The sequence below is a fragment of the Canis aureus genome, chromosome 4 (assembly GCF_053574225.1).
Source record: "Canis aureus isolate CA01 chromosome 4, VMU_Caureus_v.1.0, whole genome shotgun sequence".
NCBI classification, from domain to species: Eukaryota; Metazoa; Chordata; class Mammalia; order Carnivora; family Canidae; genus Canis; species Canis aureus.
In genome coordinates this window covers 88484985-88512527 of record NC_135614.1, presented here as the reverse complement: position 1 = coordinate 88512527, position 27543 = coordinate 88484985, and the positions used below count along the sequence as shown (strand labels likewise).

Here is a 27543-nt window from a genome sequence, read left to right as displayed (position 1 = left end):
AAAGAAAAAAAAGAAAAAAAAAAACAACCCCAAAGGCCAGGGAATTACGTCCAGGCCAGCTGTGCGAGAGCAGGTGTCCTGTCGTCCTGGAGCCTGGCCCCGAGACTCGGCGCCCTGGGGACGCTGCTGGGCACCGGGAATGCTGTCCCCACCTTCCTAAACTGAAGATCTCTCCCTGCTGGTCTCCCCCCGCCCTCCCACGCCGCGAGGGCCCGGGGACCCGCGTACCCGGAGCACTGGCAGGGACACCCGTCTCGCCAGGACCCGGCGTGCAGGCATGGAACCCCGACACGGCCCACTCCCGAGCCCGCGGGGCCCACTGCACCCCGCTGCGCCCCAGCTTCCTTTCAGACAAAAACTTTAAGTCTGATCAAGTAGCTCGGAGCCACCACTTCCTGCTAACAGCGGGGCCAAGCCGATGCCCCGGAGCAAGCCCACAGAGCGCCCGCCGCCCACGGCAGCCCCGGGGACACACACGTGGCGGTGACCGGCCCACGACATGCCAGGGACACAGAACGGCATGGGGGCGGGGGGCGGGGGGCGGGCACAAAGGGAAGGCAAAGCCACGAAGAAATACAGCCGGGCAGCATAGAAAGTGTGAGAAAATGACCCCAAAATGCAACAACAACAACAACAAATCACTACTAATCCATTCTCAAGTTTTACAAAATTGGACCCACGTTATTAATCCCAACAAGTCAGCACCGGAAGGTCAAACCATAAAGGTTGGAGCCGGGAGGGGTGGCTGTCAGGAAGCCGCGTGTCCCCTGCCGGGCTGGAGGGCGCCTGCCTCGCCCGCCGCGTGGGGACGCCTGACCGTAGCAGCAATCAGTGGCCTCCTCGTGAATCGACCAAATGAGAACAGTAACTTTTTTTTTTTTTAACTTTTTTTTAACAGTAACTTTTAAACCCAAATCTAATCACACTTGTTTTGCAAGCAAATAAACAGAGAAGGGAGAGGAGGAGGGCATGTACTTGTAACTGGGGTGATTAAATCCCCAGCCACGAGAATATTTCTCAAGACCCCGTAGAGAGATCACGCAAACAAACAAGCAAAACCCTACAGAATCCCTGCAGAGGGTAACTGACTTAAGTTTACTGGGCCGGGGATCCCTGGGTGGCTCAGTGGTTTGGTGCCTGCCTTTGGCCCAGGACTTGGTCCCGGGGTCCCCGGATCAAGTCCCATGTCGGGCTCCCTGCATGGAGCCTGTTTCTCCCTCCGCCTGTATCTCTGCCTCTCTCTGTGTGTCTCTCATGAATAAATAAATAAAACATTAAAAAAAAAGTTTACTGGGCCAAGTTGACCAACTACCCCCTAAAACACAGGTGAGTCGATACCACTGTAAGCTGTCTCCAAGCAATCCAATGAAGCTCCTCTCAGAAAAGAGAAGAGCTCACTCTCAACGTGAAAAATCTGATTTAGAACTTACGACTCAATTTACAAGGCTCCCAACGGGGGCCATCGTGACTGCCCGAGCACCTCAGGAATGTTCTGGAAAAGACCAATCTTGCACTTCTGTTCTCGCGTGGGACCCGTCTTCCACTCCCAGGGCTCGCTCTCCTAGCCACACCGTGCCCTGCAGAGCGGTGGTGCTCCTCCAACGTGGGTCTGCAGCTTAGTGTCCAAGAGACGCCCATGCACAGGCGGCGCACCTCGGAAAAGCTGCAGCTTCTGTTGCACACCCTCGCAATCAAGCAACTCAGATGAATTTTTTCGGGTTTCCCAGTGCATCTAAAAGTCACATTTACACTGTCATCTATTAAATGTGCAACAATAATACCTAAAAAAAAAAAAAAATCAATGCAAGTACCTTGATTAACAAATACTGCTAAAAAAAGGCTAACAGCCATCTGAGCTTTCAAAGGAATCATAATCACTGATCACCCTAACAAATAAAATGAAAAAGTTGAAAATACTGCAAGAATTACCAACACGTGACACAGAGACACAAAGTGAGCAAATGCTGTTGGAACAACGTCACCGGCATCTTGTTCCAGCAGGCCCGTCACAAACCTTCAACTCTTGTTAAAAAAAAAAAAAAAAAAAAAAAAAAAAGCAAAAACCAACCAAACAAAAGGCAGTGTCTGCAAAGCTCCGTAAAACGAAGCGCAATAAAACAACACGTGTCTCCTACTAACTTTCAGGGCAAGCGCGGACCCGCCCAGGAGCTGTGTCCTCCGCAGGCCGCCAAGTCTTCAACAAACTGTGTTAGTGTGTCTCTTGCACACTTCTTTTTCCATCTGCAAATACTCCACGGCGAGCAGAGCACAAATTGTAAATCAAATGGGAACGTTTCGGTCCTCTATTCCCCGGACCAACCTACGGTAGTTTGAATTTTAGTGCGGAATGGAATTTTAAGTTCACAGTAAAACTATCTCCCTGGCAAAGAAAAAAAAAAGAAAGAAAAAAAAAAAAGGCCCCAACCCAGCTGAGTGCACACGCAAAATTCTCAGAGCCGGAGTGAAATCAGAGAACGCGCCCTTCGGTGCTCTCACAAAAAACACACACTTGTGTCCTGCCCACCCGGCGTCCCTGAGGTCCCGCGTTAGGATTTGAGTTACACACGGCCCTGCTTGGCTTCCAGCCCGAAACGGGACATCGATGCTGCTTTCTGCTCACGGGGCGTCCTTCGGCTGCAGGCGGCAGCCCCCGGGCGCACTCGCGAGGTGGGTGCAGGAAGGGGGGGCACAGGGCAGGAGGCCGGAGGGCTTCGGAGGGCCGGGGAAGGCTGTAGCGTCACCGCCGGCCCTCCTCCCACTTCTGCGTCCTCCACAGCCCTGCGACCGGGGGTCCTGGGGGTCCCGGGGGGGCCTCGGCTCTTACTGTGGGCACCACCACCCGAGGCGCTTCCCAGGCATCCTCTCCACCCTCACGCCCCAGATGTGGCTGTGACCTCTCGGGGAGCGCGTGGGAAATGCAGACTCGCAGGCCCCACCCCAGACCCGCCAATCCGAATCCGCACCTGAACGAGACCCCCAGGGCCTCATGTGACGTTAGGGGCACGCAGCTCTCAAATGGGGGCAAACTAACAGTTTCATGAGCTTTTCTGTTTCTTTGAGAGGTCACTTTTTCCTAACAAAAATGTCACCAGAATTTTTTTTATTTTTAGATTTTATGTGACACAGAGAGCGAGCCTGTGCGCACAAGCAGGGGGAGCGGCAGGCAGAGGGAGAGGGAGATGCAGGCCCCGCACTGAGCATAGAGCCCGACGTGGGCTCGAACCCAGGACCCCATAGATCATGACTGAACCCCCCAGGGTGTCCCTTGAATTATTTTTTTAAATGCAAAAAAAATACCCGTTTGACAGCTTTTACCAGTTATCATGTGACCTCAAACACTGATTTTTTTTAATCATAGTAAAATGTACAAAAGGTAAAAAAAAAATGTGCCACTTTAAGCATATAGTTCAGTGGCATTAAAGCACATGGACACTGTCCTGCAACCATTACCACCGTCCACCTCCAGAAATGTCCCCAAGCTGTACCCATTAAACAATACCTCTTCACTCCCCCCTCCTTTCCCACACGGATTTCTTTATGCTCTTTAATAAACTGAGTTCAAAGGAGACCTTGAAGAGTCGCCATAGAGAGGCTTAATGAGGACAAGGCCATGCTCCGGTATCTTTGACCCCGATTCCTTCTACAATCTGCTGCTGCCCTATTACAGAGTGGCTGCTCCTGTCCTGCGGACCAGCACCAGAGCTTCCCCTACTCCTCTGTGAACGCCCCCCACGGCTCCGCAGTGAGCTTGTGATGTGAGAAGATGAGGAAGGTCAAGGAGGAAGGACACTCGAGTCCCCCGGCCACCATCAGTTCTTGAGCCAAATCTGACTCCAAGTCTTTCCGTCTTGTCTCACTCCTCCTGTACCGTCAGCCCTATAATTCCCATACAAATCTCCAAGCTCATCATACGCCGGATGACAGCGTGGACAACCCAAGACCAAGTATTCGGTGACCGCTGGAAGGGGAGATGTCACAGTGGGGCCTGCCTTCACGTTCAAGTGCAGGTCATTCTGGGTCGGTTGACTGTCAGCCCGCAATCCCTACGTGCTGTCAACAGCGAGCACAACTGCCGCCCTGGCCACCCCGCTCCACCTCTGCGCACGGAGCTGTTGGTTAGCTGGGGCCGGAAATGGCTTCACGTGGCATAGGGTCCAGACCCCGTGTCCTACATGGTAGCACCCAAGGGCTGGCGCTGCCACGTTAGCCTCTGCTGGGCAAAGCGTCATGAGATCAGAATGGAAAGCATCTTAGAACCTCAAGGACAGGGGCCCCGGGGTGGCTCAGCGGTTGAGCATCTGCCTTGGGCCCAGGGCGTGACCCCAGGGTCCTGGGATCGAGTCCTGCATTGGGCTCCCTGCGTGGAGCCTGCTTCTCCCTCTGCCTGGGTCTCTGCCTCTGTGTGTCTCTCATGGATAAATAAATTCTTAAAGAAGATAAAAATGAAAAAAAAAAAAACCCTTAAGGACAATACGTCAAGTGAAATAAGCCAACCACTAAAAAAGGACAGCTACTGTGTGAGTGATCCCTCCCTTGCACACAAAGTATCTAAAGTAATCAAAATCAGAGCGTAGAAAAATGGTTACCAAGAACTGGTGGGAGGAGATATGGGGAACTGTTTGGTAGGTTGAGAGTCTCAGGATCACAAGATGAAAAACTAAAAAAAAGAAAAAAAAAAGAAAAAGAAAAATGTCTAGAGGTCCCTGGGACAGCAGTACGAAGATACTTAAGGCTACTTACATAGACACTTACAAAGGGTTAAGTTTGAAGTCATGCGTTTTTACCGTAGTTTTTAAAAAGAGGTGGAGGGAAAGTTAAAAAGAATTATCTTTGGGATTAAAAAACAAGTCAATAAAAAAAAAGAAAAGTCCACTGAAAATCTATGGCACAACATTTTCAGGAACAGAAGTCATAACAAGTCGGGTCCATTGTTTAAATACTATTTTCCTGCAACTACAGGACCCAGCAACTGCACTACTAGGGATTTACCCCAAAGATACAGAAGCAGTGACCCGAAGGGGCACCTGCACCCCAGTGTTCGCAGCGGCAGTGCCCACGAGAGCCAGACGGGGGCAGGAGCCGCGCTCTCCGCAGGCAGACGGAGAAAGACGCCGCGCTGTGCGCACCATGAGCTCGGCCCGGCCGCCAGAGAGGAGCGATCTTGCCATTTGCAACGTGGACGGAACCAGAGGTTGTGATGCTGAGCGAGGCCCGAGAAAGACGATTACCGCATGGGCCAGACAGCCCAGGAGCGTCGCTGTTTACTGAGCCCAGAAACGAGAAAGGTGCCCAGTGGGCGAGCTGTGCTGAGGCCTGATAGCCAGGGAGCACCTGTGCCTTACGCTGCGCGACACCCGCCCAGGAGGTTCTGTTCTCAGCAAAACCTGCAGGTTCGGAGACCCTGAGCTTTGAATCCGGGCGTGTGACATCGCCTCTCTTTGGGTCTTAAGTGTTGCTACGTGCCTCTGAAAAACGGACCCGTTTGTGACATTAAAATCAGGTGCCTTAATCAAAGGGAGACGCCGCCTCCTTTGACAAGCGCCCAGATATAACCAGTGAGCTAGTTTCTGGATCCACCTTTTTGATTTTCAGTGACACAGCTTTTATGGTACATTAAGGAACCGGGAGCCAGGGGGCACCTGGGTGGCTCCGCGGTGGAGCGTCCGCCTTCGGCCCAGGGCGTGACCCCGGGGTCCTGGGATCGAGTCCCGCATCGGGTCCCCACAGGGAACTGCTTCTCCCTCTGCCTGCATCTCTGCCTCATGAATAAGGTCTTAAAAAAAAAAAAGAACTGGGATCCAGAACCAGGGGATTATCCCCCTACCAAAGGAGCCTCCTCAGTTGACCAACTGGGCGGACACACAGCCCGGCTAGGGGGCCCGCGGACCTGGCTCTCACAGGGACCCCCACCCACGCTGTCCCCGCACCGGGAGACTGCAGATGTTAAGCGGTACGGAGCCCAATTCACAAAGAGCAGCGATTGTGAGGTCCTCCTGGACACGCGTGCGCCCCACACATTGGGGTGTGTTTGCCGAGATCCCCAGGAGGGAAGCGGCCCCTCGTGGCCCCTCTGCCCCGCGCTGCTCAGAACACTTGGTCTGATCCATTTGGAGAATCTCATGGCGTCTCCACCCCCGGAGGTGTACGTGACACAGTCTTCTCCGGATCTGGTTCCCCGCCCAGGAAAAAATGCTAAGGCGCTGGGGGGGGCGGGGGGGGCGTAGATGCCCCGGAGCAGGTGCCCGGGCGCAGGTGCGCGGGGCTGCAGGCTCACCTGGCCGTAGTCCGTCCGGAAGACCACGACGCCCTCGGCGCAGGAGCTCACGGTACTCGGGAAATGCTGCCCGTTTTCTCTCAGCCAGACCCGTGCCCCCTGCGAACAGAAAGAAGACGATTTAACGGGGAGTTTGCATTGCGTTCCGTGGCCAATCACCGCCTCCAAATTACGGGCCGCTCCATTCCTTTAAGGGGAAAAACCCCCCAAACACCACACTTTTTAAAAAGCCAGTAATTTGCTCCGACAGGAGCCACTCGGGGAAGGCCGACCGAGGGCCCTGGGGGAGGCGAACCTGTGACACCCCCCCCCAGAGCGGGGTCGCGGACGACCTCCGGTGGCTCACCAGTGCCCGGCGCTGCCCCGGCCTTCCGGGCGGACGTGGGGGCACCGCAACCGGCCGAGCATCACAAGACGGAAGGAACCCGCCCCCCGGCAGTGGGGTTCCCGAAACCAGATGAACCAGGTCCCTGGGGCGCAGCAGGCCTCGGAGAGCCTCTGGCTCTGCGGCTGCGGGCCCCACCGCCCGCCCCGTGCACGCCCCGTGCCGCCTGCCTGCTGGCCCCGAGCCCGGGCGGCAAGGTCGCGCTCCGGGCGGGCACAAGTTTCAGCACAGGTCGCAGCCAGCACCCAGCTGGGAGGCGCGCCAGCCTCCTGCCCCGCCATCCCGCGCCCGGCTCTCAGGACGGTGGCCGGAGGCCGCACTCTCCAGACCCCTCGGGTTTCACCTGCCGCCTGACCTTTGGCGTCGGGTTTATTTCCCTGTTTTATCCGCGTCCCCTCCCCCCGCCCCGGGCGAATGAAACTCGCACAGTATCCGCCTTTTCGGCGATCAGCTGCCTCCTACTTGATTTCACAACAATGAAAACCACTTGCTTCCAAGAACAAGTGATAAAGGTTTGAAGCGACGACCGGGTGTTCGCGGGTCTAATGACAGAGAATCCCTCCGTGTGACGTACGCGGGACACTGAGCTTTAAGTTCTCATGAAGTCATTTCTACTTTGCTCAGTGTCACCAATCCCAACAAAAATCACCCCCAACAAGCGCATCCTCACGTCGCAAGTGCATTAACGTGGAAATACTACCCCTGAGTGAGCACTTCAAACGACACACGGGACAACTTTCTCCAGGAATTTCAACCTCATTTTATCGGTGTACTTCATGTGTTTGGATTTCAGATATTATGCGAAATATTTAAAATCTATTGATCAGAGGGTCTTCAACTTCTCACGGAAGGGGCTGCTACTAGTCTCTTGACACAGAGTTGGCGGGAGATAAATAATATAGAAGGAATTCATCACTTTATGCTGATTTTCTGAAGGAGTCGTTTATGAGAATGGTAAGACGTTCCGCGCCGGGCACGGAGCCCAACACAGGGGCTCCCAACCCCGAGACCGTGACCTGGGCCCTGATAAGAGTCGACGCTTTCGCCCTGAGCCGCTCGGGCGCCCCCACCTTCCGCTACGACGAACTGTGTTTATGGAGAGCAAAACCAGTAGCTGACTTCCAGTACGGGGGCCGTGATGGGCACGGCCGGGGCTGGGCGTCAGGACGCCTGGTCTACCCCCACTCACCCAGTGGGCCACTGTCCCCCTCCAGGGCGACGCAAACAGCCAGCCCTGCCTGCACCGCCACACAGCCCATGACGGACCACGTCTCAAACCCCCTCCATTCCCTCCATGCTCTCCCCACGCATCGTACTATTTGTCCCCTTAGAGTAATTCATTAATTAAATAAATGAATTAGGGGCGCCCGGGGGGCTCAGTGGCTGAGCATCTGCCTTCAGGGCGTGACCCCAGGGTCCTGAGATCGAGTCTCGCACCGGGCTCCCCGCAGGGAGCCTGCTTCTCCCTCTGCCTGCCATTCCCCCTGTTTGTGTTGTCACATAAATATATAAAATCTTTTTTAAAAAAATAAAATCAATGCACAACTAAAATATAACAACACAGAGGTCACTGTAATGGCCAGCTATCACACTCCCAGCCATGTGTTACCTCCTACCTGTCCGGAGGGAAAATTAAAGAAGATACAGAAATCTGACTTGGGGCCCCCGGAGGGCTCAGTCAGTGCAGCAGGCGACACTTGATGTTGGGGCTGTGAGTTCCTGCCCCACACTGGGTGTAGAGATTATTCACAAATTTCTTTAAAAATCTTTAAAAAAGGGGATCCCTGGGTGGCTCAGGGGTTTAGCGCCTGCCTTTGGCCCAGGGCGTGATCCTGGGGTCCTGGGATCGAGTCCCGCATCGGGCTCTCTGCATGGAGCCTGCTTCTCCCTCTGCCTGTGTCTCTGCCTCTCTCATGAATAAATAAATAAAATCTGAAAAAAAAAATCCTAAAAAAAATAACTGACTTAAAATGACTCCCTTGTTGCCATTAACCACCTTGTTTGGAGCAGAACCAGAACTAGCCAGGGACGCGGGATCCCAAGTCCACCCCGAGTCTGGTTGACGTGCTCGGGGCGAGCCTCCCCGTCCGCGTGACCGGCTCCCGGAGTTCCCTTGGGGTGCCAAGGCTCTCCTAGCATCCCTCCCAACTTCCCTTGGGGAGCTCGACGCCCTCCCACAGCATTCCCTCTCTCCGCACGCGGGGGCGGGGGGGTCCGCACTTCTTCAACCTTCCCTCCAAAGAGGGGTGGAAATCCTCCACAGGCACAGGCAGAGACGGAGTGTGAAGCCTTCGTCCAGGAGCCCAGGAGTCCAGGAGCCCAGGAGCCCAGGAGCCCAGGAGCCCAGGAGCCCAGGAGTCCAGGAGCCCAGGAGCCCAGGAGCCCAGGAGTCCAGGAGTCCAGGAGCCCAGGAGCCCGCCTTACGTACAGAACGCAGAACATCAAGACGGTGAGTTCCCGTCTCCGCAGAGGTGAGTCCTGGACCTCCGGGCGGCAGCTCGGACTGAGACTCGGGGACCCCCCAGAATCCCCCCTGCGACCGCCTGTCCGTCCTGACCGAGCGGCGGACAGCTGCTTCCAAGAAGACGACGGGCTTCCGCCACCCTCTAAGGCTCTTCTCGCACGCGTCACTCCACACCACGACCACATCGTCGGATCACCTAGAAGACGACTTCCAAGCGCCTGAACTACTTTTATCTACTTAAGTAATCTCTACACCCAACGTGGGGCTGGATCCCACTCTCTGGGATCGAGAGTGACATGATCGACTGACTGAGCCCGCCAGGCGCCCCGTTTCTATCCTCTTTTTAGTTTACACATTAGAGACTGCGCATTTTAAAGCTCTGAGATACTTGCACACGCTCACTCTCTCTCTTTCTCTCTCAAATGGAAACTTTCAAAGTTCTACACGGTGAGAACTTTTACTCATCAGGTAAAATCATGAAACCATAATCCACAGTGCTCCTCCATCCTCCAAATCCTAAATCTGAAGCACTGTTCACTTGGACCTGTACTATTCTTTGTAAAAAAAGTTTTTATTATCAAAATGGATTTCATGTATTTCCCAATTATTAAAATCATCTACTGGGACACCCGGGTGACTCAGGGATTGAGTGTCTGCCTTTGGCTCAGGTCGTGACCCCAGGGTTCTGGGATCAAGTCCAGCATCAGGCTCCCTGCATGGAGGCGGCTTCTCCCTCTGCCTGTGTCCCTGCCTCTGTTTCCCTCATGCATAAATAAATAAAATCTTTAAAAAATGTTTTTAAATCGTCTACTTAGTAAGAATCAAATATTTTTATTGTGAAACATTGCTGAATTGGTATAAATTGTCACGAGGATTAACACCAACCTGACTTCCAGAAGCCACTCGGGATGTGGTTTCTTACACTGGAGTTTTGTTGTGCGACTTTTTACCTTCTCCTGTGAAGGTTCCATAAAGCCCTTTGCTGACACAGTCCTACAGGATCAAAGGCACACAGGGCTCAACCTCCTCAGTCCAAAGGTCTTTTATCAGGTGTGAAGAGCTGCGGACAAGCGAGTCCTAGGAAATGCCCCAGCCGCAGCTCTAAAGCCCATTGGCCGGTTCCCACTAGACCGACAGCCGCTGGCCTCCAAGGCAGGCAGGGAGACGCATTCGAAACCCTCCTCTGTTCCTTGAAAAAGTTGAAACTGGCGATTGCCATGAAATCGGAACTGCACAAACCAAAGTGGGTATTTGTACATGGGTTTTTCCCGGTGGTTTCTCTGAGCCCCGCAGATGTTCTGCGTCCATTCTATGCGAATAGAAGGCACATGCCCAGGTCGGGAAGAGAGGCCACCCGCAGGCATTTGGGCATGAGGTCACACGCGGACACTGAGCAGACCATCCGAGTTTGCGTGGGCAGGAAGAGCGGCCCGCCGTACGCAAGCCGTTAGGTTCTGTGCTTGTCAACTAAGGCCGATAATTTAATGCACACTTCAGGGAGCCTAGCCTACGGAGAGCGCGCACAATTTGAGTTTAAAAACGTCCTTACAAGATTGCTCAGAACCTAAACGTTGTATTAAAAAGTTGGGCAAGTTTTCATCGTAATCTATGAAATGGACAGATGTTAAATTTAACAGCCAAAAACTTTCCTGCGCATAATCGCCAGCAACATTTTTACGACACAAAGCACTTGCACAAAAGTTCCCATCTCCTTTGATCAGGAACAAGCCCGTAAGACAGGGAGGCAAGTGATACCATCCCTTCTCCGGAAGCGAGGTTCACAGGGGTTCGACTTTCCATCACCAGCAAATGATTTCCTGGATATCATTAAAAAAAAAAAAAAAAAAAAAAAGCCTGTACCAACTGTGGGTGAGGATGTAAAGTGGTATACCCAGTTAGAAAACAGTTTGGCAGTTTCTTAAAAAGCTAAACACAATCTTACTACTGGCTCTATGTCCTCAAATGTCTCAAAAAGTCTTGCATGCAGGGGCGCCGGGGAGGCTCCGTTGCCTTCCTCTCAGGCCAAAATCCTGGGGTCCTGGGATCGCCCCCTGGGGTCCCAGATCAGCAGGGCGTCTGCTTCTCCCTTTGCCCCTTCACACCCCCCACCCCAGCTCATGCTGTGTGTGTCTCTCTCTAATAAGTAAAAGCTTTAAAAATATATATTGCATGTGAATATTTGGAGTATTAATAGCAAAATACCAAAAATCATTTGAATGACCGCTAACTGCCATAGAGACAAATAAAATGTAGTAAGTCCACACAATGGAACTCTTCCAAATCATGGGAAAAAAAATTGATGTCCAAACCTACATACTTTCCAACTGCACCTGCACACCCTTACCCATTCCGTAATGTGAAACATCCAAATGTGTCTCTATCACCGGGCGGTGAGAGGTCAAGAAACGTACCCAGACACCCGCACGCACGCACATGCCTGCACCCCCAAAGGGCAGGTGAGGGCGGAGTGGGAGCTCTGAGGACCCGGGCTGAATTCAAGTCGCTGCTCTCCGCTCGTGCCAACGAGGGACCCTTGCCCAAAGGATCCAAAGAGGAGGCCGTGGCCCCTGACTCAGTGTCTCCTGGTCTCCCCCTGGAGGAGGAGCACAACCCCGGCCAAGGCGGACTTGCGGCGGCTCCTCCGGGGTAGAGAACCGCATCTGGCGCTTCCCCAGCCCCCTGCACCCCGCACTGTGAAGTGGCCTGCAAGGCTCACCCCCAGCCCTCGACACAGGGTTCGCTGATCCTACTGGAGGTGAAGAGGATAAAACCACCAGCATAGACGGCAGCCTACTTCTAAGGACTACTGTAGTTCTCTTTGGTTCTAAAAAGGATGGTCTCTCCCAAACTTTGGAGGAAAAAAACAAAAAAAGTTGAAAAAGGCGGCAGGGAAACGAACCTAAAGAGAGATAACGAGGACAGCATGTTGTCGTTAGGGATTCACAGAAAAGAGAGCACTCCTCCCACCCAGACACAAACTCCACCTCGACCCCGAACCGGCGCCGCACCTGCTTTCCTCCCTGAAGTGCTTCTGCGGCCTGGGTTAGGTCCCACCGTTCCCGAGTCTCTAACGGCCTACACGGTAAAGTCACAGCGCGTTAGGAAATGTAATTTTTTTTCTTTTTTTTTTTTTTTTAAGACAGAGGGGTCAGATAATTTTGTAATGGCTAAATTAATAGGACTCTTCAGATCTGCAGGGGCAGCTGGAAAAGCACACGACTCTTGAATCTCAGGTTTGTGAGTTCAAGCCCCATGTGGGGTATAAAAATCCGTTAAAAAAAATGAAAAAAAAAAGTTACAATGCGTTAAATTTGTAGTAAATTCAGCCACCAAAGGAAAGTTCTCCTCTCTTGCCTGCAAGGGCTTCTAACCTGGCATCTTCTGAGACCTCTACTGGAGAAGGCCGGGCCCCTGCCTCCGACCACACTGAAATCCAGAAACGAGACGTGGATATTATACCACCAAGGATTTAAATAGCACCTTTCCTCCACTTTTAAAAGTTGAGATACAACTGATAGATGACGTTATATTAGTGTCAGGTGCACGTGATTTAACATTTGCATATATTGAGACGATCACCACAGTAAGTCTAATGAACACCCGTCAGCACTCACACTAACAATGGGTTTTCTTGTGATGGGAACTTTTAAGATCTACCTTCTTAGCAACCTTCAAAGATACAATACAGCATTATTACCTACGCTCACCGCGCTGTACATCACATCCCAGGGCTCCTTTATAACTGGACGTTTGTACCTGTTGACACCCTTTACCTACTTCGCCCGTTCCCCTGCCCCAAACACTGATCTAAGGCTGTTTTTGTTTTTTTTCCCCAAGGGTGGGGGTTAGCTTCCACATATAAGTGAAATCTCCCCTGTTTCATAGTCATTTTTTTTTTCCTGTTGGGAGTAGGAACATCTTTTCAACTGAACTGATTTTTTTTTCCTGATCTTTATTCAAATCCATTTTAAAAGGCACATGGCTTTTACAACACACAGACTTCTCGTGCTGGTTTCTCAACCTGGTATCAGTGACATTTGGGTCGAGGTAATTACTGATTGGGGGTGCGGGGACGGTCCTAGTTGAGAACCACGGAGCTTGACGTTCTAGAGCCACAGCCAGATCAGGGTGTTCAAAACCCCTCACGGCCAGTGACCTCATTAACTGAAAGCAGACTCCATTTCCACAACCTCCCAGAGTAGGATCAGTCACATGCAGCCTACCTGGGGCAGATCTAATTTCTGGGGGCATTAAACCAGGTGCAAACAGAAGGGAGGGGGTGGCGACAGGATTCAAAGTGCTTGACGAACAGGGAAAAAGGTCAAGGAGGCAGATGGTTTGAGGGTGCGGGAGGGATGCTCTTCTCCTGTGTCCAGTCTGTTTTCTTTTTCATGTTAATTAGAACAGACTTTTAATGTTTTTACACAGATGACTGAACTGTAAGGACAAAAACTATCCTTTACGCTCTTCACCCCCAGGAGCTATTTCAACCTCCCACTGCTCACAAACCCCAACACAAAACTCATCAGAGAGCCTGGAAATGGTGCCCACGAGAACGAAGAGGGGGCGGAAGCACATGCACAAAATGAGTGTGAAAAATACAGCAGGCTCAGGAGCAGGGGGGACAAAGGAGAGACGCTGGCTGGGGGCAGACCCAGCAGATTTTTTTCCCCCAGAAATGAACAGGGAAGGTGAAACGTGACTTCTCCCCTAGAGAGACGGACCCCCCTCTGGAGGGGCCCTGGAAACGCGGCGAAGGGGCGGGCACCACCGTCTCCCTGCATCCCCACACCCGTGGGTGGTCTTTCCATCCCCCAACCACACAGCGCACCGGGTGTGGGGCCCACAAGGCTGAGTGAGCCCAGACTCATGTCCTCACCTCGTGACTGCAGGGAGCTAGGCCTCAGGCTGCCCATCATTTCTCAACGACTGTATCAGATGCCAAAGTGGAACGCTTCACCCAGCCCCACGGCTCCTTAGACTCCCAGGGGACCCTGGGTGGCTTGCGGCTCCAGCCTCAGAGGATGCAGAGTTCAACCGGGTGCTGAGGCCAGAGCTTCACCCTCAGCTGCCGAGGAGGGAAAGCTAAGAAAGGGAAGGTTCAAGAGAAAGCCATGAACAGACAGCCCGTGAGGACAGAACCGTGTGGCTCGAGGATCCCCCGTTGGTCCAATTTTACTGCTGGCTGTGGAACAGGGTAGCCCTGGTCTTCTGTATAGGCAACCCCAACAACCGTCCTATGCCCATCGGAGCGGACGCCACCACTAGATTCCAGAGGAAAACGTGTTGCTGACATTCTGCTGCAGACTCTCAGGAGTAACTGCCCCCACCCTAAGACGATGCCAGCAGCATTAGGTAACTCCCCAGATAGGCCTCTAGAGAAGTCCTTGATGGTATTGTTGAAATGCTGCATATTTTTAGAAGAAATGCATTCCAGCTATTTGCAGCTAGGTCACCCTCAGCTTCATTAACGTCATTTCCTGGTCTGGCCTATGGGCCTACAGACCATCTGTTGTACTATCTCCACAGGTAGACGTGTAGTGTCCCCCACAACTAGCTCAAACACACCGAAAACACAGTACGGCTGCAAAGGGAGGCCTGGCTGCACTCATCATATAGTCAGGACAATCTGCCCATGTCTTTGCATAGCTCCTTAAGATCCCGCAGCCCCGGGATCCCTGGGTGGTGCAGAGGTTTAGCGCCTGCCTTTGGCCCAGGGCGCGAGCCTGGAGACCCGGGATCGAATCCCACGTCAGGCTCCTGGTGCGTGGAGCCTGCTTCTCCCTCTGCCTGTGTCTCTGCCTCTCTCTCTCTCTCTCTCTCTCTGTGACTATCATAAATAAAATTAAAAAAAAAAAAAGATCCCGCAGCCCCCACCCCACCAGGAAGGATCATGAGCACTCACATCTTTGCCTCTCGTCCTCTTGTACAGAGGGTCAAACTCTGTACCGCTAGAAGCTACCTGGAAGGGCAGCTTCCATGCAGAGGACGTGAAAAGTATAGGAATGGTAGGAGATAAAGGGGGAAGAAGAAGAAGAAAAGGAGAAAAAGCATCACCAACCAGAAACTAACCTTTGGCTCACTGTTCCCCAGATAAAGATACAAAGACTCACCGGCATCCCCGATCCCGGATCCAAAAATCAAAACCAAACAAACTATATTAGATGGCGAGATGCCTCAGTTATGACCCCGTGATGCTGTAAAGAGTTTACTCCGCGGCTGCTACGGGCTTCCAACTTGCCAACTGATTCAGTCCTGATTTCATATTCTAATTTTTTTCTACCATCCTCACAATTCCTTAAAACAGCTTTTTAGTTACTCTTGTAAACTACTGACTAGAAATAATCCCAGAAAGAATACTGAAAGAAAGGAGACATCCCCAAGCTGCTGAGATAATCTCAAGCAGGGAGAATCCAAGGAACCAAAATCAGACGAATCCATTAGTCAACCAATCGTCACGCAAGCCAACACATATGTGTTGAAAAGAAAACAAATGAGGCTAAAGAATCCGTCAACACACCTGAAATTCATCCACCGTCTGTAAGTCACTCCCGGTGAGGCCGGGCATCCACCCACCCCCGGCCCACTCCTCCTACAAATATCTTTCGAGCTCCCTATTTCGTACCAGACGCTGTGAAAGATTCAGCAGGACACAAAACTGCTGCTGCTTTAAAGAGCTTACATTATACCCAAGATAAAGTTTGCCTTTCCTGATACCTTCCCCATCCACTCTCTTCCCAAGGAAATAATTATGCACCATGAGGAGACCAAGTCAAGACAGACAAGTAGGTAAATGGAAGAAAGGACACGCAGATTTTACAAAATGAATGAAACTCTTGTGATGCTAACAACTCTCGAAAACCAGTGAGAAATCCTCCCTAAGCGACTTAAAACTGCACCCCTTTCTTCCTTTGAGTGGAAACAGTGGGTATGGAACAGAAGGGGCAGTAAAAGACCAGCATGAGATGTTTGCCCTCTTCATGAAGAGAATACCAGATATTCTTTACCTCTTACTTCCTAGAGTTTATTGTTCTTTCCTATTCTTGATCTGAATAATTTGTATATATATATAAAAAAAAACAACCCTACAAATAAAAACTGATAGGATGATCTCAATGAAATCCTGTTCCGGCTACTGTATGTTTTTAGGGGGAAAAAAAACCCATAAACTTACTTGGAACAGGAGTTTGTCATCCATTACTCCCTAAAAATGAACCAAGAACACAGTAAATAAACTTAACTCAGCTACTTCTCACTTCTGTGGCATCTCTACGAATTCCTTTGCAGAATTTTATTAAAATTGTTATTATTGGGCACCCCGGGTGGCTCAGCGGTTTAGCGCCTGCCTTCGGCCCAGGGCCTGATCCTGGAGACCCGGGATCGAGTCCCACATCGGGCTCCCTGCATGGAGCCTGCTTCTCCCTCTGCCTGGGTCTCTGCCTCTCTCTCTGTCTCTCATGAATAAATAAATAAAATCTTTTAAAAAAATTGTTATTTATTAAATTTCAAGAACAGTTGTTGTGTTCCGTAAAATTATACTTTTTTGAACTAAAAAGAGCTTAAAAAGTAATCTAGTCCAATCAAAGAGACAGACCGCAGGTTGGCGAGAATGTGGAGAAACTAGGACCCGTATGCCCCGCTGCCAGGAGGTACCACGGCACCGCTGCTCTGGGAGCTGCCCAGCAGTTCCTCTACAGGGTAAGCATAGCGTCACCTACGACCCAGAAATTCCCTTCTTAGGTAGATATACCCCAGAGAAATGGAAGTCCATGTCCACACATCGAAACCTGGATACGAACCTTCACAGCAGCGTTATTCGCAAAAGCCCAAAAGTGGAAATCACCCCAACAGTCCATCCACTGATGAACAGGTTCTTCTAGAATGTGACACGTTCACACGACGGCATATCGCTCAGTGATAAGAAGGATGAAGAACCGGCGCACGTGACACCGTGGGTAAGACCTGAAAACATTATGCTCAGCGGAAGACGCCACACAGGACCACGTGTGGTCTGATTCCGTTTCTACGACACGTCCAGAAGGTAAATGCACCCGGGGCTGGGTGGAGGCGCTGACTGCTAATCGGTGGAGGGCTTTCTTGCCATTGCTTTTTTTGGGTTTTTTTTTTTTTTTTTTGAGTGATGAAAACCTGCTGGAATCAGATGGTGATGGTTGCACGACTGTCTCTCTCCAGCAGTATTCACAGGTACTAATACACTAGTCCTAGTAATTAGTGAATATTCCGAAACCCACCCAACTGTGTGTGTCAAAGGGGTGGATTTTCAGTTGTGCGAATTACTCTGCAAATAACAAAGAGGAGAGGAAGAGAGACCAACATTCACACAGACAAACTCACCCCCGACCCCGTTGCCTGCTGGATCCCGCCATCCCAGGGGCCACCGTCGCCCTGACCCCCCTTCCTCCATACACCCAGAAAGTCCCCTTCTCAGGTCACACTGCTTCTGATGGGCTCTCCAGGATTCACGAGCAAAGATGTGTCCGTTAGTAGTTTGTAACACCCAAAGGTCATAACGTTCGGGAGACACCAGGAGGCAATTCACTCCTCCAGAAACTGTTGCAGGTGCTTCCCGTAGGGCCCCGAAACCACAGTCCCCTCCGTGCTCTGTTTGACGCAGGCTTGGATCTGCACCCTCTGTATGACAGGAGGCCGGGACGGCTTGGTTTCATGCCGTTGAACCTCCAGCACCCGGAACAAGGCCAGACGGCCTAGATGAAGGCCAAAAATTAATTAATCTCTCTCAATCTCAAGCCCCACCTCCATCCCAAACCCCTGCTCAACGGGCAAGAGATGAGAACCGAGCTGCTCGCAGGGACCAGTGCCACTGCGGGTGTCGGCAGGTGTCCTAGGAACCGCCCGGGCCACTCCCCTGGAAGGGACGCGCTCACACTGGATGAGCTGAGATCTCTGCACAAAATGAGGGGTCGCGTGGCCTGTGTGTCGTGCAAGCACGAAGAGATGATGGGAGCTGGCCCAGCCAAGGGCTCCAGGGCCGGGGCTCTCGGCACACCCGCCGCACGCACCTCGGGGCGCACCCGGGGGCCCTCGGGCACCCGCCGCTTCAACCACTCTCCTCTGAACGCCTCGCCGGGGAATCGGAGAACGCACAGGCCAACCCCAGTGCAGCACGGGAACAAGCTCTTCTCTGAAACTACAGCGCTGGATGCTTTTCAGTTGGGAGGGATTTAAGAATGACTTATAACTACAGGCTACACCCACCAGGGAAGTGATGTGGGGCGGGGGTGGAGGGGTGAGGAGGATGGAAACATTTCTAAATCACCCAAGGCCCTGGGTTTGTTCTATCTACTGAGATTTCATCTAAATAGAATTATTTCTCTCCTACGCCAAAATCCATTTCCAGTTCTTTCCATATTCCATCTCCTCTTGGGTGGCCACAGAGTAGGAACAGGACACTCTTGGTTTTTGTTTTTTTTTTTTTCCATAGAAAGGCAGCATGTCCAAAAGCCCAACGGCAATGCTACTGCTAACGCAGGGGGAGTCGGAGGAGATGCTTTTCCAAGGATGTGAGGCCGTGCAGCGGCAGTGAGTACAAGACGGTCAGACTCGAGGACACAGGAGCACCGGCAGTGTGACTACCAGACAGGCTCTGGAGGGCTGTGAGTGAGGCCGGCGGTTTTTTATTGTTGTTTTAAATAGACTTTTAATTTCAGGAGCGTTTTAGATTTTACAGAGAAGTTGCAAAGATAATAGCATCCCCGTATGAACCGTCCTGCACTGTGGGTGGGAACGCAAGCTGGGGCAGCCGCTCTGGACAACTGTGTGGAGGGTCCCTAAGAAGTTAAAAACAGGGTCACCCTACAACCCAGCAATTGCACTGCTGGGAATTCACCCCCAAGATACCGATGTGGCCACCTGAAGGGACACCTGCACCCCAATGTTCACAGCAGCAGTGCCCACAGCAGCCACACTGTGGGAGGAGCATCTGTCCTCCGACGGATGGATGGACAAAGAAGATGTGGTCTATGTATACAGTGGGATATTACAGAGCCATCAAAAATATGAAATCTTGCCATTTGCAATGATGTGGATGGAACTAGAGGGAATGATGCTGAGTGAAATAAGTCAATCGGAGAAATGTAATTATTATACGATCTCACCCAAACGTGGAATTTAAGAAAACAAAACAGGCTCATAGGGGAGGAGAGGAAAAAATAAAACAAGACGAAATCATAGAGGGAGACAAACCGTGAGAGACTCTTCATCACGGGAAATAGACTGAGGGTCTCCAGAGGGGAGGGGAGGAGGGACAGGGGCACTGGGTGACGGGCACCAAGGAGGGCGCGGGAGGTGCCGAGCACTGGGAGCTACGTAAGACTGATGATCGCTGACCTCGACCTCTGAAACCAATAATACATTCTATGTTACTTAATTGAACTTAAATCAAAATGTTTTAAAAATAGAGTCCCCGTACGTCCGTCATACAGGTTCCCCCAGCTGCCCTCATCTTGCATGGCCGGGACGCACCTGTCACAACTAAGGAACTGACAAAGGTACTTTACATCAGGCTCCACACCTCCTTTGGAGTCCACCAGTTTTTCCTTTATGTCCTTTTTGCTGTCCCAGAATCCGCGGGTCCCCGTTTCACCATCCAGAGAGGAGACACAGATACCACCTACGCCCCCAGGTTTCTGTGAGGATCAGACGGGCCGACAGCACAGGCGAGTGCAGCGTCAGGAATACCCCCGAAGAGCGCACATGGCCACACGGACGCTGTGCCCGACACGCAGCCTGAAGATTCACCGCAGACCTTACTTCCAAGAAGTCTGCGGCCCCCGGGGCGGGGGGTGCAAAGTTGAAATAGGTAACGTCAGCCCCAAGCCGCAAGGGCCCCTCGGGGGCATCCGCACAGAGCCTGCACCCGGGCGGGCGTGCACAGAGGAAGCAGGGCTCCCACCAGCGCGGTCCTGAGGGATGAAGTGGACGGACTCCCCGAGGGCAGGTGGAAACCGGGTTGAAAGGTCAGTCCTCTGCAAATTAGCCAAGCGCCAGCGTAGGCCAGGACACAATGGAAAGTGGCTCAGCCGCTCTACGTAATCGCCGTCCATAAACTATTAACAGCCCCACACAGCTGAACAAAGAAGGCATTCACCTTTGTCCAGTCCGAGAAGAAACAAGTCTCAGACTCTCCCCACCGAGCTTCTAGAAACCACCGAGGGCTAAAGCCGCCTCCCCGCTTACCCATAAAACGGAGGCCACATGACATTGTTTTACAATGCAACGGACTTTTTTCCGACTGCATTCCTATAAAAACAAGGAACAAAACAATCCTGCAGCCAAGTCGTTTCGAAGTATCAACTCTGAATCCCCTCTCAGTTCAAAAGACGTGGCCACTCGGACCTTGGAAACACTCGGGGCCTCCCTGAGCGGGATCAACGGGCAGGCCGAAGCAGGGGCTGCCGTGAAGACCCCACTGGGGGGATGCGGAGAAGGAGCCGGGCCCGGGCGGGCTAAAGTCTGGGGCCTGCCCTGCAAACCTGGCCGGGGGCCGTCGGGGCAGGAGTCACAAAGCCCTCAGTCCCGAAGCTGAAGGAGAGCTCCCCACAGCCGGCTTCTCCGCCGCTCCTGGATGCCAGGCCCCGTCTAGACCCAAGCAGCCCTGGTCCAGAACGAAGGCCCTAAGCGCCCCTTCCCACTCCCTGGCGGCCACAGCCACTGGGGACCCGTCGTGAGCACAGGCCCAGCCCAGCAAAGGAGCTGCTTCCCGGCCCGAGGCCAGAGGACATCTCCTGGGAGTGGAGTCGGGCAAACCCATCCCGCTCCATCCTTCCCGAACCTCTGTGGCCACGAGGGAAGCCCCCACGGCCAGTGAGCGCGCTCAGTGGAAAGCCGGACTCTGGCTGCAAGCAAAGGCACGCCCGCAAGAGCCGTCCACGCGAGCTCTCAGCCACGGGCTCCTCCGGGCACACAGGGCGGGTGGGACGGAGGGAAAGGAAGGTGGGCAAGACCCCCCGGCCCTCCCCTCTCCTCCCCTCCCTCCCGCAGTGCTCCGGGCCTGCAGAACGGAGCCCACTGTCCGGGCCCCGGCTCACGCCACAGGCAGCTTGCGGGTCGGAGGCCGCCGACCCCGGGGGCCAAGCCAACCTCCACCCAACCCCCACGAGACAGGGGACGGTGCAGACGGGAAGTTCTCCTCTCTGACTCTACAGCTGGATCAAACACCAGGGGAGCTTGTAAACCTGGACGCCTCCCGGGGACCAGCTCCAGACGTGCAACCTGCACACTCCGCGGCCCCACCGGGATTCTGGGTCGTCGGGGAGGGGAAGTGCTCCCGCGCCGTGCCCGACCCCGCGCCCGTCCTCCGCAGGATGGGGCCTTCCAGCTGCCTGTCCACACGAACGGGGCTCCTTCCCTCACCTCCCCTCTCCCAGGGCCACCAATTCAGCGATTCTCGAAGCTGGCCCCAACGGCTTGGTGCTCTGCGGCACCCCGCGCGAAGTAAAGCAGCTGAGAAGAGCGCCGGGTTTCGAACCACGGATCCAAAGAGCTGCCCCTGGAGGGGAAGCATGCGGGCCGAGCCACACCAGGAGAAGAGACGGAAGGAAAGGCGGAGGGAAGGAGGAAGTTCGTTGACATGAATAACCTGTCCCCAAATCGAGTGCAACGCTCCTGAATAATTCCCTACACGGTGCCACGCACACCCCGGCAGTAGCCGCTTATTCAACCATTAATGCTCACTGCAACCCAAGTGGTTTGTTTCCAAATGAGCGGACAGTTATTTTTTTAAAACACATCATTTACAAGCTATTTTAGAAGTCCCCACAAAACTACCTCCCACAGGGCTGGCTTGCTGAGCACCACCTGGAGAGACGCCCTTCGGAGCATCACGGAGGGAGGGAGCCCGCGGCCCACGGACGCCCCGACACCTAACGCGTGCCAAGTGCCCCGCTGGTGCACCAAGCCAGCCTCCCCAGATAAGGCCTGTGAATCTGTGTCTAAGCCCACAACTCGGCTTTGCAAACGGCAGGAGATGTCGCTGAGAGACTCGTGCAGGTGCCCAGGCACGGTCACTGCTGCCGACGCCGGCAAACTGGAAGGCGGCTCAGGGGGCATAGACTCCTCTGCTGTCCTAACAGACGCCGCGCTGGTCGGTCAGCAGACCCTGGAAGTCTAGAGAAACCACCTCTCGGCTCCGATGCCCCAACTTAGCGCCTCTGGAGTCCTGGGGCCATCCTGCCATTAGCTGCAAGACCCAGCAACATCAGAAGGGAGACACAAACGGGCCCAAAGCCCCCTCCTCGACAGAAAAAAAGCTCCCAAAGGACGTTTAGTTTTAAAATCCTGGTGGAGGGCGTCAGGTGGCTCCGTCGGTGAAGTGTCTGCCTTGGGCTCAGGGTCCTGGGACCTGGGTCCCATGATCCCGGGACTGAGCCCCTGGTCGGGCTCCCCAGTGAGCAGGGAGGCCGCTTGTCGCCTGTGCTCTCCTTCAGCCCCTCCCCCTGCCCATGAACTCTCTCAAAAAGTAAATAAAATCTTTAAAAATAAAATAAGGGGCAGCCCGGGGGGCTCAGTGGTTTAGCGCCGCCTTCAGCCCAGGGTGTGATCCTGGAGAACTGGGCTCGAGTCCCACATCGGGCTCCCTGCATGGAGCCTGTGTCTCTGCCTCTCTCTCTCTCTCTCTCTCTCATGAATAAATAAAATATTTTAAAAAATTAAATAAAGAAAAATAAAGTAACGATCCCAGTGGATCACAGAAAACTAGCAGGGACCAAAGTGCCAAGGCGGCTGACACAGGAACCCGAACAGTCACGGGCAGCCCACCAAATGCTATCGGGCACTTGAGGGCTGCCGCTGACACCCTGCGGGCGCCCCTCACCTCAAGGGCCCCGGAGCTCCTTTCTGCTAGAGCGAGCTGACCCACAAGCATGCATGCCCCTTGCTGTCATCCGTCCCAGGCCGGGAGAGAAGCAGGCGGCCTGGGTCCCCTGCAGCGCTCCCCGGGCTCAGGGCCGCAGGAACTGGCACCGGCGGCGGGAAGGGCTCCAAGGGGACGTTAGCAGCTCTCCAAGAGCCTGTCCTGCCTCCTGGGCGACAGCAACGTCGGACCGCTGCTCCCTGACCGAACCAGCAACAAGCCACGTGTGGAATCTTACGCTTTCTAACAACCACAGTTCTTTTTTTTTTTTTTTTAAGTGAAAAAGGGACAGGTAAGACTAATTTTAATAATGTTGTTTGACCCCATAGATGCAGTGTATCACCTTGGCATGTAATCAGTATATATGTATAAGAAAAAGTATTAAGGTATTTTACATTCTTTTTTCCATACTGATTCTCAAACCCTCGTGGGTATCTGACACTCCCCGCACATCTCGATTCACGAGGCGACTATAGCAAGTGGCTCAAGCGCCGGACAGCACAGGGGCGCCCGGGGGTGGGGGTGGGGGTGGAGATGGCTAAGTGTCCACCTTGGGCTCAGGTCATGATCTCGGGTCCCGGGATCGAGCCCCACGTCGGGCTCCTGCTCAGCCAGGACCCTGCTTCTTGCTCTGCCCCTCCCCTCCTCTTGCTTGTGCATGCACATGCTCACTCGCTCTCTCTCGAATAAATAAAATGTTAAAAAATATTTAGAAGCAACAAAGTGCCGGACAACACGGATCTGGAATCTGGAGACGTCATCCTGGAGCTCAGATGGTGCTGTGTACACGAAGACAGGGAAGCCAGGTCTTCTTTCCGTTTGCTTCTTCTCCTTTTAGGGAGCAAACACGCAGATGTCCCCCAGCGACGGCCCACAAAGGTGTGTGTGACTCACCGGCCCGTCACCAGCCCCCACCATCCCCCCGAACCCACCGCAGTGCGACGCTACCTGGAGAGAGGCCAAACCGTCTTTTTCCTTACTTCTGCAATAAGAGTGTAATGCATTAAAACGGCTCTAAGAATGTAAAGTCTACACGCCCAGCGTATGATTAAAATAGTTCTGGAGAACTTGGTACATAAATTGCCCTGTGACTTCTTTTTTTCTTTTTTTTTGAACCAAAGGAAGAAAAATGTATCTGTTTACTGTAACACAAAACTTGCAATTTCAACAGCAATGTTTTCTAGACTCTCGAACTCTTAGTTGCACACGTCAACGCGTTATCTGAGTTATTGGTGGTTTAGAGTTCCAAATAAATAAAGCTGGACAATTAATTCTACATGTAGCAGAAGAAAGTATGTGCCTTTACCCCCAGCTGCCCTCTGGGGGCAGATATTTTTAATATGATAACAAAAGGACAAGAGCGTCCCGCAGACGTCATGAGCGCCGTGTAAGACAAATGTGGTTAACTGGTGTTTCCATGAGCTACGGGGTGGAGCGTAATGAACTTGAGCAACAGTAAAGGCCGCCCCGGAGCCTGGTGTGTAGGGATCTGAAGACAGACTGCAGAGAAACTTGAAAACTCGCCCCAAGACCCGGCAGGGCGGTGAGCAGCGCTGAGAGGCAAGTTGGCTTTTCAAAACGTGGGGACCGAGGGCCACCGGGCACCTGTTCTCACCCGCGTCCCGGGCCCATCCCCATCCTGGTCCCCACAGCCAATCTATGTGCACCAAGAAGCGAGAGTGGCCCTGCCGACCGACGCAAAGCCTTCTTCAGTTGAACGGAATCGCTCCCGAGGCCTACGGGCCATGCACGCCCTGCTCCCTGCTTCCCCTCCAGCCTCCCCAGGACGCTCCTCAGGCCCCAGCCAGCCCGAGCGCATTCGCACCCAGCCTGTCCCGGGCCTCTCCCGGCTGCTGCGCCAACCCCACCCGGGCACCCTGGTCCCTGGGCCTCGAAATGGCCCACTCGGGAAGGGCCTGGCCACCTCCCCAGGCCGGCCCCATCTGCACGCTGCACATCTGTCCACTCAGCACGGGCACAGCACACACGGACATCCCGCGGTGTGGTTCCGGGCCACCGCAACTAAGGATTGTGCTGAAGCGAGCAAGTCAAGGGACTTTGCTTCCCGGTGCACAGAAGGGTCGTTTGCACTACACTATGATCCCTTAAATGTGTGATTCCATTAGGTCTTTAAAAAAAAAAAAAAAAGGCAATGTATAGAACTTAATTTTTTTAAAGATTTTATTTATTTATTCATGAGAGACCCAGAGAGAGGCAGAGACACAGGCAGAGGGAGAAGCAGGCTCCCTGCAGGGCGGGTCACACCCTGGGCCACCCATCTAAAACCAGGTATTCAGGTGTGTTGAATCACACACGTGAGCTCATGGGAGACGAGCCACACGCTCCTGTGAACGAAACAACAGCTACGTTTTCTGGAGACGCTTCAAGCTCTGGCTTGTGAGGTGTGGATAAAACACTTAAATTCACTAGTTCAACAAACTGAAAATCATGGCACAAAGCAGGACCGGTTGGTAAAGCTACAGTGACATGGTATTTAAGAACACGATATGGGGATCCCTGGGTGGCTCAGTGGTTTAGCGCCGCCTTCAGCCCAGGGTGTGATCCTGGGGTCCTGGGATCGAGTCCCACGTCGGGCTCCCTGCATGGAGCCTGCTTCTCCCTCTGCCTGTGTCTCTGCCTTTCTCTCTATCATAAATAAACAAACAAATAAATAAATAAATCTTTAAAAAAATAAAAAAATAAATAACACGATATACCCAGGGCGCTGGGTAGCTCAGTCAATGAAATGTCTGCCTTGGGCTCAGGTCGAGATCCTGGGGTCCTGCGGTCGAGCCCCATGTCGGGCTCCCTGTCCATCGGGGAGCTTCCCTCTCCCTCCCTCTCTTCCTCTGTCTCTCAGATAAATAAAATCTTCCAACACACACAGACACACACGATACATCCCTTCCAGTGCCTCTAAACGTGAGCCTCTTGATGGACACATCGACGTAGGGGAAGACATACACTGTATTCGTAAAAGTCATCCAGAGACATTTTTATACCACCTGCTTCATACACGTTTCTACAAAATCAGGGCCAGCGCTGGAACATCACGCAGCCATAAAGAGGGAGTCAGGCTGACATACGTGACCAAGCGGACGAAACTCAAAAACAGGTCAAGTGGCACGAGCCAGACTCAAAAGGTCTCAGACTGTGCGATTCCACGCGCATGAAATATCCAGAAGGGGTGAAGCTACTGGTGATCGCCAGGGGGTGGGCAAGGGGTGAACAGAGAATGTTCAGGCTTTATTCCAGGGTTATATCAGGTCCCAGGAGTGAAGCTTTGCTCCCACAGAAGCAGCGTCCCTCTATGACTCCGGGACACCAGAGCGCCTTCCAGGTGAGGATGCAACCGGAGGGCAGCCCTCTGCAGGACAGGGGAGGAGTCCCCACCGGAAACCGAGCCTGCCAGCGCCTCACCCTCCGACTGTGAGCTCCCGGGACGCCGAGGAAGCACATGGCTGTTATTTAAGGACGCCCGCCCACCCACCCCAGTCTGTGGGGTCCGGCGGTACAGCCCAAGCGGAGACTCAACTGACCCAACTCACTGTCCACATGCGATGCAGGAGACACAGAAGAGCGAGCGTGGCAGCGGGCCCCAGGCCGCCCCCTCCCCGGGCCCGCCAGGACCTTGCCCTCGCACCCACACTCCGCAGGGAGGCGTCGGTCTTGGCGAGCGAACACCACCTGCCCAAGAGAACGAGGGCGGACTCCCGGTAGGGCATCCGACCCTCCACGCCCCACAGGCCGGGGCCGGGGGCGGAGAAACACGTAAACCTATATAATTGGAATATAAGACTTTTCTCCCCCCTTGAAAACACAAAATTATCCAGCTTCTGTCCCTGGATTCGCCAAGGAAAACATAAAGAAGGGGCCAAAGAGACAGAATAAAATGGGGACCCGTCCTGGAAACGCGGAAGTTTAACCTAGACGCCACCCTCGCAAAAAACAGTTTTACAACCTAGTAAGTCAATTTTTTGGAAGCTAAAACCCACCCAAAGGAAAAGAGCCCGTTCTGTTCCGTTCCTCCGCTCCAAAGTCAAGAAGCGTTGCCTCTTCACCACTTAGAGAACGTAAGCCGTGGTCAGGTCTCGTTTGCCTCCCCCCCCCGGCCAGTAGAAACCAAACCGCTCTGCATTACCTGTCCACATTCTACGATCAGGACGATTCACAGAAATCTACACGCGTGGCCTCTCTTTAAAAAACCAGGGAGCCTGGCAGCAGCGAGTCTTACACTGTCCCAGGTTCGCGAGCCCTGGTCCACCGCGGTCCCCTCCACTCCCGACGGCACATGCCCCGGCTCATCCACGCATCCTGCTCACCTGCGGATCCCCACAGGACGCTACCTGCACCGCTGTCAAGCCGGGGGTCACGCAGCCGGGGCCTCCACGCAGGTCTCCAAAAATGCACCGCTTTGTGCATAATGCCTCCATTCAGAGTACGCTTTGGAAGGGAAGGGCTTCGATTCTTGAATGAGCCTGTCAAGCAGGGTTCTTTAATTAAACTTGGCTCAAATCAAAAGGAAAATG

At 53.2% G+C, this 27543-nt stretch overlaps 1 protein-coding gene across 6 annotated transcripts in view; it reads right to left on the bottom strand.

Annotated features, from left to right (window-relative positions):
• Positions 1 to 27543, bottom strand: part of MYO10 (myosin X) — a 195832-nt gene that overhangs the window by 151646 nt on the left and 16643 nt on the right. For 3 of the 6 annotated variants that reach the window (XM_077896389.1, XM_077896394.1, XM_077896390.1), the window contains exons 1-2: positions 27337 to 27462; positions 6275 to 6373 (exon numbers count right to left, since the gene is read on the bottom strand). The exons of 1 other annotated variant lie outside the window; for it this stretch is intronic. In XM_077896389.1, coding sequence (XP_077752515.1) covers positions 6275 to 6373; positions 27337 to 27447 — 210 coding nt within the window. In that variant the 5' untranslated portion in view covers positions 27448 to 27462. Of the gene's footprint in view, positions 1 to 1430; positions 1451 to 6274; positions 6374 to 27336; positions 27463 to 27543 lie in introns of those variants that run through there. 2 more of the 6 variants (XM_077896391.1, XM_077896395.1) reach the window with 2 other exon arrangements.